This window comes from Manis javanica, chromosome 4 (genome assembly GCF_040802235.1).
Source record: "Manis javanica isolate MJ-LG chromosome 4, MJ_LKY, whole genome shotgun sequence".
NCBI lineage: Eukaryota > Metazoa > Chordata > Mammalia > Pholidota > Manidae > Manis > Manis javanica.
This window is the reverse complement of record NC_133159.1, coordinates 156939900-156949897: the sequence shown is the minus strand read 5'-3', so window position 1 is coordinate 156949897 and position 9998 is coordinate 156939900. Positions and strand designations below refer to the sequence as shown.

At 40.1% G+C, this 9998-nt stretch overlaps 1 protein-coding gene across 5 annotated transcripts in view; it reads right to left on the bottom strand.

The window, feature by feature from the left end:
* Window positions 1-447: 447 nt before the first annotated feature.
* ZNF652 (zinc finger protein 652) overlaps window positions 448-9998 on the bottom strand; it is a 60123-nt gene continuing 50572 nt past the window's right edge. For 4 of the 5 annotated variants that reach the window (XM_036999021.2, XM_036999022.2, XM_036999023.2 and 1 more), the window contains one exon: window positions 448-9579. In XM_036999021.2, coding sequence (XP_036854916.2) covers window positions 9068-9579 — 512 coding nt within the window. In that variant the 3' untranslated portion in view covers window positions 448-9067. The remainder of the gene's footprint in view (window positions 9580-9998) is intronic. The other variant, XM_073235475.1, reaches the window with a different exon arrangement.

Here is a 9998-nt window from a genome sequence, read left to right as displayed (position 1 = left end):
AGGGGCCCTGTATTATGATCGCCACTTTTCACTGAATGTGCTTTGTAAGCTGGTTCCATCTGTGTTTATTCTTCAGACTGGTTCAGAAGCCAATCATGCTCCTTTTTTTCAAATACTGTTTTTTAGGGTATGTTCAGATTATTGCTCAGCAGGACAGAGTAGTGTCACGGAAACTAATCAGGACCGAGCCAGGCAGCACGGATGAGAGAGAACTAATCACTCTAACTTTGGCCAGCAGCCTTGAAAACATGTTATCCTTCATAGAGTGGGCAGGGTTTGTGGGCTGGGCAACTTGGTACCAGGACCGGGGACAACAGATAACAAGCAGCATATTGGGGTTGCTCATTTTACAGAAAAAAGACAATTCATTGAGCAAGGAGCCCCCGAAATGTTGTCAACTGAACGTAAGGAGGAAATGAAGTGAAGAAAGACACACACAGATATGGCTACTTTTGCTGTTTTACTTTGAACATTAGCATTCAGTGGGTTACCGTACACATCCAAAGGCCCAGCGTCTTGGAAATATCATGAAGTGGCACACCTTGTACCAGAGTCTCAAGAATAAAACAGATGATGCTACATCAAGTGGTTAAAAATACACAAACGAGTAGTTTTAACAGTCTATAAATTTTTTATACTTAAAATCATGATTGAGTTGAAATAAAAAGTGCATTTCAATTGCTAAAAAAATAATATTGGTATAGTTCACACAAGGGGAAATCAGTACATGGAGGGATCTGACCGGCGCTGGGAAAAGATGACCCAGGGAAGTGAGGCCAGTCTGGAGACTCAGGAGGGAGTTTGGCGCGACCTCATGTAGTCCTGGGGTCCAGGCAGCTCTCCTCTCCCCAGTGCCTTTCCCATCATAAAAGATCCTGTCCCACCTGTGTCACCTCCCCAACTGAAAGACTCTTCTCTCAACTTCTTTGCAGCATGAGAGGCACCTGCCCTACGCGAGTTCAACTTGACCTTCAATTGCGTCTTTGCAGAGGTAGGAGAGGGATGGCGCCCCCTTCTGGACTGGACACAAGTACCCCAGCCACATGGCCTTAATTGTTATGGCCTAGCAGGCAGAGCAGGGACCAAGCAGCTTCTGTTTTGTCAAACTCCTTTGGACAAATATTCAACATTCAACAACAAGCTTTGTAAACCTAACGCTAAACAATTCCTGGCAAGCAAACTGGATTTTCCTTTCTTTAAGAAATGAGGAAAAGTGCAAGTGATTTCAGTACTGTTGGGGAAAACAAAAATAAAAATAAACAAGTTACACCAGGCCACCTGTTACCTAAACCAATCACAGCTTCAGTTTCGTTTTTGGTCAAGTGTTGGAGTTACAAGTGGACACGTCTATCTAGCTGTGTTGCTTAGGGTCAGACTTGGCTGGGGAAAAGGATCCAGGCACACAGCTGTTAAGAAGGCCATTCCAGGTGCAAATGCCTCCTGGCTCTCCGGGGTAAATGGTTATGGTCTGGCGTTTCCTCTTAGCTGATTACTGACCTGCTTATTGTGCAGAAGATACTGTGATGAGCACAAAAACTCGTGGCCAGAGAGCTGATGAGGATTAGGAGCCCTAAGAGAAACTGACAGAGGGAACACAGACTGAATTCTGACCTGGAGGAGTGGCTGCTGCAGGGCACCTCCCATGGGTCAGCCTGCAGAGTCTGGGCCTGAGGACTTGCTCTCTGGTGTAACTGACATCTGAAACAGAGCAGGGGAGAAGCACTTCCTCATTCAAGCTCAAGTTACCCCTGCTGCCTGTCTTTCTCAGAGATGCGAAGGTATTGCGCTGGTGGTGGGTACCAGAAGTAAGGAGGGTCGCCTTCCTGCTCTGCATTTAGCACACAATGGGTCCCCCGTGGGAAGGTCCTAGCTTTCAATCCCAGGGCACTATTATTTAAAAAGGCTAATTAAGATGCGTGACCCACAAGGGCCTCTGACCCACACATTAATCTTTCTTTGCATCATGAAGGCTAGACAACTACTGGACTTGGTAATGAAGGAAAACGTCTTAAAAACTAAGATCTACTATAAATAAGCATTGAGCCAAGAGAGGATATTCTGTAAGAGACTTAAAAGCCAGGATCCTTCATTAGAAGGTTGAGAATAAAGACGCTGCTTTGTTGCCCCCTTGTGGACAAAGCCAGTACTGCTGACGGAATAGAATCATACAGCCCATGCCAAGAAATGAACAAAATGCATACTCAGACTTAGGGAAGACTGAGAATTCATCCGATTTTCAGAGGTTGCATAAATATCCTTCAGGATACTTTAGAAGTAACACAAAAACTATGCCACACAATTTCTTTTTTACTTTTGAAAAAACCTAATGAGTTGAATAATCAAGCATGGAAAAGATATTTCTAGGAGAGTTGGACATTCTAAGAGAATAAATATCTCCCACCAACTTTTCAAATGTGATTAAACAGAGCCTCAAGACCTTTACAGAATGTGAGGTGGCATCTCTGTCCTGATTAAAGGAACCGTTTTCATCTGTAAAAGGCAGGGGTGGCAGGAAGCTGTATTCATTCAGAGGAGCCGGATGTTCAGAAGCAACCTGGTTCTTTGGCACATAGACAGGCTCTTTGCTTGACCAAAAGCAACAATGCAAGTATCAGGTTTCCTTATGAAGTTAAGCAAAATTCAGTTTGTACCCCTTCTTGCCTCATCCCCATACACATGGCCCCCAGATCGTTTTCAAGTAATCTATAACATCCCTGGTCTCACCAGAGAAGCTCAACAGAGTGAGAAAGGAACCTGGAACTAGAAAGTGGAGGGGACACTTCCCAGAGGAAAGGGTCCTTCGATACTTGCACCAAACATTTCCTATCAAAGAAGACACAAAACAAGCCATTAATAGCCTGCGTCAGGGATGTGGCTCCTCTGAGTGCGAACACCACTGTACTGCCTGTGAGTCCAAAGAGAAAAGCCACAGACTTCAAAGTGGTTACCCTAGACGGCCAGATACTACCTAAAAGAAGCAAACTTATAGGTCAGTAATGGGGACTATCAAGGCAAATTGAAGTCAAAACTATTTAAAACAACAAGAAAATCATGTTACTTATTTCTGGAGAAATCTACCTTTTACATTTTGTCAACTAGTCTTCCAATTCCCAATAGCCAATGAAGCTTTCAAAGATCATGACTTTATTCATTATCAAACATAACCAATTCTCACAATTTCACAGTCCCATCAGAACATACTGTTGCCAGACAAAAAGGGCTAAGAATTTACTAACAGCTGCCTTCTTAGACTTCCACTTCATGTTAGTCTTGAAAACCTGAGTATTAGTATTATTAACTTTAAGGAAAGAGGCGTGACATTTTAACTCAGAAGGGAAAGATTTTCACTAAGGCCAAAATACTCAATAGCTTCCATTCACTTTTAAGACAAAACACAATCCAATTTCCTCATTTTAAAGAGTTCCATGTGTTTTCAGTTTTGGAGAACGGAAAGGGAGCAAGAGACCTGTACGCAGCACACACTTCGGTTCTCACCATGAAAGATAAGCCAATTGCAAACATGATTTTTCCATAAGGTGCTCATATCACATGGAGAACACACTGCAACCCTTTGTTTTTACATCCTTCATATATTACATATCAATCATATTAAAAAAATAATTAGATGTGAGCAAGTAGAAAAGAAAGTACCTGGAAGTTTTTGAGGGATGGACAGGAGGATGATAGATGCAGACTGAAACTCAATAAAGGACTTTTGATAACCAGATAGCGATTTTAAATTCATCTGAATAAAATAAAATTATGCCTTCAACCTAGCAAAATGTTCTGGAAGAGACAGGGCTTATAGGAATAGGGCATAGCAACATTCCATAGGGCAGCATTCAGGATCCCTTAATCAGAAAGGACAGGTATTCAGGAATACTGATATGACAAAAAGATGTTCAAAAGAGAGATACAATGACCTTTAACTTTAAAGGAACATCTAGTTTCTGGTGAAAGAAAACAAAATGAAGAGTAAGATAAGGATAACATCTTTCACCATTAGAAATGTCATATGTAAAGAAATAAGACGATAAATAAGTTTTAAATGTAATCTAAAAATGACACAGGGGAACAAATCTGTTCAAAATTCTTGTCCAAGGTTTACTAGTTTGTAGAGCCAAAGCAATTGGACTGAGGGTGTATCCCAATACTCATGGAAAATGAAATAATCAGAGGTAGGATTTAGAGACTAGGAAAAGAATGTTCCAGGATGCTGGTTTTTGAAGGCACTCAAGAACAGAGTGGGAGAGACGGAAGCTACAGAGAGATAACAAAGGATGAGAGGTGCATACTCACTTATATGTCATTAAGAAAATAAAAACTTCAGGAATATTGTGACAATACAAGTATTATGGAGTAATACACAGAGTAACAAGGTAGAAATCCACTTAATAAGTAGTTTCTTACAATATAGCTTCTACTTATGGAATAAGAAAAGAGTTTGTTCTCTCGATATGCAACTTTGCAAAATAGTTTTGACTTAAATGAGGAACTTGGTAAATGGTATATTATCTGGTTCTTCAGACAAATTTACTGAAGCTAAAGCTCCAAAAAGTGGGGACAATCAAAGTGTTTGATTTTCCTTTGAATCTTGCAAAACCTATCCTCTAAGACAAAAAGATCTGATCATAAAGTCTACAAAAAGTCTATAGAGTATAAAAGTATAGAACTATGAAAGTGGATACATTGATGGCAACTTTTATGGCTTCCATAGAAAGTGTACAGAGGATCTCTGGTTTGCTTTATCGAGGTAGTGTCCAGGGTTGGAAGGTCATCGTTGCTTATTCTCTAACTGCTACAGATGACAGAAGCAGGTTAGATAGGATGTTGTTATTGCATAATAATGCCACTATCTCTAGTGACTAATGACCTTTCATTCCTGAAAATATGATCTTTTGGGAAATTTCCTATTTTGTTTTAGCTAGATAAAGGAAAACGAAAACCCAATCTTTACTTGCTCAATTTTATAGTCTTAAGAATTCCAAGTGAGCTAATTTTTGTCATGGTACATAGTTGATAAAATTCTTAAATGTAACTTAACCCCCGTTTTTATTAAATACTTCCTATACAGTCTAGAACAGCACCAAAATGTTAATCATGTGGATCAGCAATGTAATAAAAGTTGTCTCTTGTTTCTATACAGTAGCTCAAACAGAAGGATTCCTTTAACTGTAGTTTTCTTTTTTTGTTTTTTTTACAATAAAACCCCACCTACCATTCCATGTTGCACTAACCAAAATCTGCAAGATGGGGGTAAATATATATACATATGCAATGGATTTCTATTTCTGCTTGATCTTCTCAAAATTTAAAACTTCCAGTGAAATCAAAATTAAGCTAAACATACATATCCATTCAACAAACATAAAAACTGAAAACAATTTTGAGAAGTAGAAAATTCAAAGTTGACAAGCGTCTCTTCAGGGTATTTTGCCTTCAGTTAATACAATAGGGAAAATTGAATGATAGGGAGCATTCTAACCACTGTGAAAAGGTATTTCAACAAATGTGTTTTTTAAAAAGATGGTACAACTACTGTAGTGTCCATGCTGTCATTAATTTAGAACAGCTCACGCAAACGGTAGATGGTAAAACTATACGTGATTTGCAAGTTTCTTTGAATGATGGTAAAGTTTCATGTGGAGGTCTCCCTGCTCGCTATGAGTAAGAATCAAATCACCAGTATAGATGCGGAAATGAAGCCTGTGCCTTTAAACCGGTCATCTTGTTTTCTTCATTCAAATTTAAAAATATCTAACTCAGTATGAGCCTACCTGACTCAATCTGAAAAAGCAGCAAGCAGCCTTCCAAGGCTAAGGAAGGGTTTACATTTGAATGATAAATCTGTGAGAAAGAATAGAAAACTGCAAAACGGGGGTGGGGTGGGGGAAGCAAAGCAATGTTAACTCAACAAAGTCCTTAGGAATTTCCTCAAGGAAGTCTCAACTTGAGCAATGGTACAAGCCATCAAAGACAGTAAAATTAATGAGAAACAGCCTAGACTTGATATCAACATAATGCTGAAATGTGGCCTTTGTTGCCTTTAAAAGACTTATTTAAGTACAGATCAACCTGGGCTGAGAACTCAAACTCCTCCATAGTTCTTTCTCTCATGAACAGATAACAAGTAGGTAATAACGTTTTAAAAAAGTCACAGGGCGCTATACTGTATGTGGGGAAACATACCACATAGAGCAACATTTATCTTAGTAAAGGACTCCAGTCAAATTTTCAACCCTGAGTTTGAGTCTTAAGCATGTTAAACCTGATTCAAATGTATGTTTAAGGCTTAATCCTGCAGTTCTTATATTCAGAAGCATTCATGTTGAGTATTCTTAATGTATTTCATTATTAATAGGTAATATGATACTGATGAGGAGTCACTGTGTTTCTGAGCATTTCTCCTGAAGACCACAAGTCCCAAATCAGGAAAGGTATACTTAACTAGGAAGAAAAAATGGGAAGTTTCCAGATTGTTTCATAATACATTTCACTAAGAACTGTACAGTGTGACGATGCCAAGATTAAAAAAAAAATTTTTTTTTTGCTTCTGTTAAGGGTGGTGGTGATTATTTGCTTAATACTGGTTTTTCTATGTAGCAGATATTTTCTTATGGCTATATTCACTTGAATGAAACAAATAAAAGATGACTACCTGAAGTTTCCAGTGTATAATTATAGTACACCTCACAAAGTGGTTGATTCAATGGTCTCAGGTCTAGAATTCTGTACATCTAGAATTGCTGCCCAATACTGTACATTTATTTAGAACAAAATATGGTACTTAATTAACTAAGCTGCAGTTTACATCTCTTAAGAAAGCCATTCTAATATTACAGGCTTGGCGATGAAATAATGACATGTCTACATAAAGATGGAGACCCACAAACTTGTCATGGGACGCAAAGGAGACTAGGAATAAGGGGAGCCAGCCACTGAAGACATCATAAACAAGGAATGAACTTTCCTGATTACTTCGGGTACCTGGGTGTTGAAAGAATGTATACAAATATTTAAAATAATATTCTTTAAGAAATTACATCCAAAAACAGGAAGAAAAGTATGTTTTGAGATACTTTTCTGCCTCATTACAAAATTTTCCTATGTTCATTACAGAAGACAAAAGGTAATAATCAGAAAGACAAACACTGGAAATATTAAACCAAAAATCTAATAGAGAATGCAGTATTTTAAAAATAGGGATTTAACCTCAATTGAAAGAGTTCATTTTTTTCCTATCACAGAACTTATCAGCCAGAAAAGTGCTTGAAGTATATCTGCACATTTAATATTAAAAATAAAAAATAAATAAAAGCCAGGTTTTGATTCAGGCAATGATTTACAAGCCCAAAAAAAGAAAAATGAAGAAATTTCAAGATTAAAAAAATAGAGGGAGAGAGAAAGAAAGGAGACCTAGCTTTGGAACTCAGTTCTCTACAACGAAAAAATACAAAAGTTTTCGCATATTGAGTCTGGATAAATTTGAGCAGTTAAATATAACCAGTATGTAAGCCCTTCTGTTCAGTCTTTCCCATAATAAGCTCCCGATTGATGGTGTTCTTTTAAAGTTCCCCAAACTTGAAAAAGTAACCTGCCTCAGGTATTAAAGATGCTGCTCTCCTCATCATCTAGGAATGCTGCTATCACATGATTATTTGCAGAGGAGAGGGCAGGAAACACAGGTGTTTTCTTGCCCTCACTACAATTGAAACTGTGTTAGAATAGCTCAAAGTTGTGGATATAATCCATTGCTATAACAGACATTTTATAAAACTCATGATCAATTTGTGTTCTCATCAAAACCTCTCAGCCGCTGTCAGATCAGCAACATCATGTTTGTGATTTTAGTGTACTATTTTATATTTTCATAACCATTCTAGAAAAATAAAGCAACCTCAAAACTAGCAGTGTATTATTATGAGACTTCAATTTGTCAGAGCATAAAGGTGGAACACGGACGCGGTTCTGAAGAGGTGAAAACCAGACGTGGCTGAGATGAAACGATCTCTACTACTTCTCTTCTTGAGGGTCAAGAGCTTCACTCCGATTCCCGAATAGGAAAGTTTTAGGTGACTGCCCTGGAAAAGGCCGTCCCTCTGCAAACCATCCACTTAATGCATCATCCGAACCACATGGAACAGGGAGGACAGGCGCGCGTCTGGAGCCTGACAGACACTCATGTGTTCAGCAGAGATTAAAAAACCACCAAGGACTTAGACCAGGTTCTGAAAGTAAAACCTCATTTTTTTGCAGTAACCTGGTTTAGAGACCCTCTCAGATACATCTAGTCTCTGAAGCACCTTTGAGTTGTACGGATGTATGAGTAACTTTGAATTATAGAAGTTATATGCATCTTTAAGAATCACATTTTGATGATTATAAAATTTTTTTCTATTTTACAACATAGGCCCAGCTACACTGAAAAAATTACACCGCTTATTGAAATACATTTCATTTTAGAAACAGACTACTAAAGAAGTCTATACAAAAACTCTAAAATAATTTCTGTAGTAAAATAAAGAGTGCGTTAGGAGAGCTACACAAAGAAGAAAATTTCTGTCTTTATAATGCTTGATAAACTGTGAAACGTGGCTGGCCCAACTCTGGAGCCAGCACCAAAAGCTGAAAAGAATTCATTACGATACACAGTGATACAATTAATGCTCTGGATTAATCTCACAGCCTTCCGATTAGTACAAAGGAAACCAGGCCTGTCCCCTCTTTGAGGAGAAGTCCAGGGTATAAAAGCAAGCATACCTCATCAGCTGATATGAAATTATAAAATTCCACGAGTCTGAATATTTGAAATTTATAAAAGTCACCAGAAAATGCAAGCAAAGTGGGCTTTAGTTGGGTGGTTCCCCTGGTTTAGGTGACAGTTTCCTCCGTGAGCTCAAGGTGGTCATCTTCTCCACCCCCTTGGGTGTGCTGATTCGCCAGGAGGAGGACAAAGCTCTTGGTGGATGCCGAGGAGAGTCTGGCAGCTACAGAAATGCTCCCAGCTCCCTCTCTGCAAACTCACACGGGCCGCAGAGCGCGGAGAACACTCTGAAGGGGATGGATGTTAATGGTGCTGTGCTGAACTATTCTTCTCTGCCAGGTGCCGCAGGAAGTTGTCCTCTCCCTGGCCTCTGTGATTTAAAGGCTCGCTCTTAAAGAGAGCTGGAGGCGGGGGGAGGTGTGGGACTGGGGGGATAGGGAGGTGGTGCGGGTGGTGAGGGTGCGGGTGGAGGTGCAGGTGCGAGAAGGGGTGGGGGATGGGCCGCGGGGGAAGGGCACTCACAGGATTCATACTGATGGGCGGGGTTGGGGTTGTGGGTGTGTTCACCACGGAAGGGACTGGGGTGGCAGGGGCAGTTGTAAGTGGGATCTGGACAGCAGGCGGCACATTCACGGGGCTGGTCACCCGAAAGCACTTCTCCTTGTGGGCCTTCAGCATGTTGGAGAAGCGGAACCGCTGGCCACACACATCACATGGATAGGGCTTCTCGCCTGTGTGAGTTCTGCGGTGCCTCTTCATGTTGGGGCGGCTGGTGAAGCTTTTGCCACAGATTTCACAGATAAAGGGTTTCTCTCCTGAGAGGAACACAGACACAAAAAAATGATTAACATCCTAGGCAGCAATTAGGTGCTCATGCTAGTATTCATACTAAAAAAGTAGATCACCACTCCTCTCTAGTACGGCATGCCATATTCTAAGGGTCACAGAAGTGTCCCCAAGTTGTGACCTAACAAACGAACAGCTACAAGCAAAGCTGACACACAACCTACGGCATCCACGGCAGTCGTCCTTCACATCCGACATACAGAACTGTTCAAACGGCTTTCCTAGGCTCCAGGGAACTAAGACCACAGATGAATCTCTGCCTCTCAATTAAGGCAAGTTAATCTGTAAGTGATTTCTGACGTTCCAAAAACAAGTATGACTGAGCAAATGTCCTGTGGAGCAAATAAGTCTGTTCATGCCTACTTGTACATAATCCTTAGCACGTGGC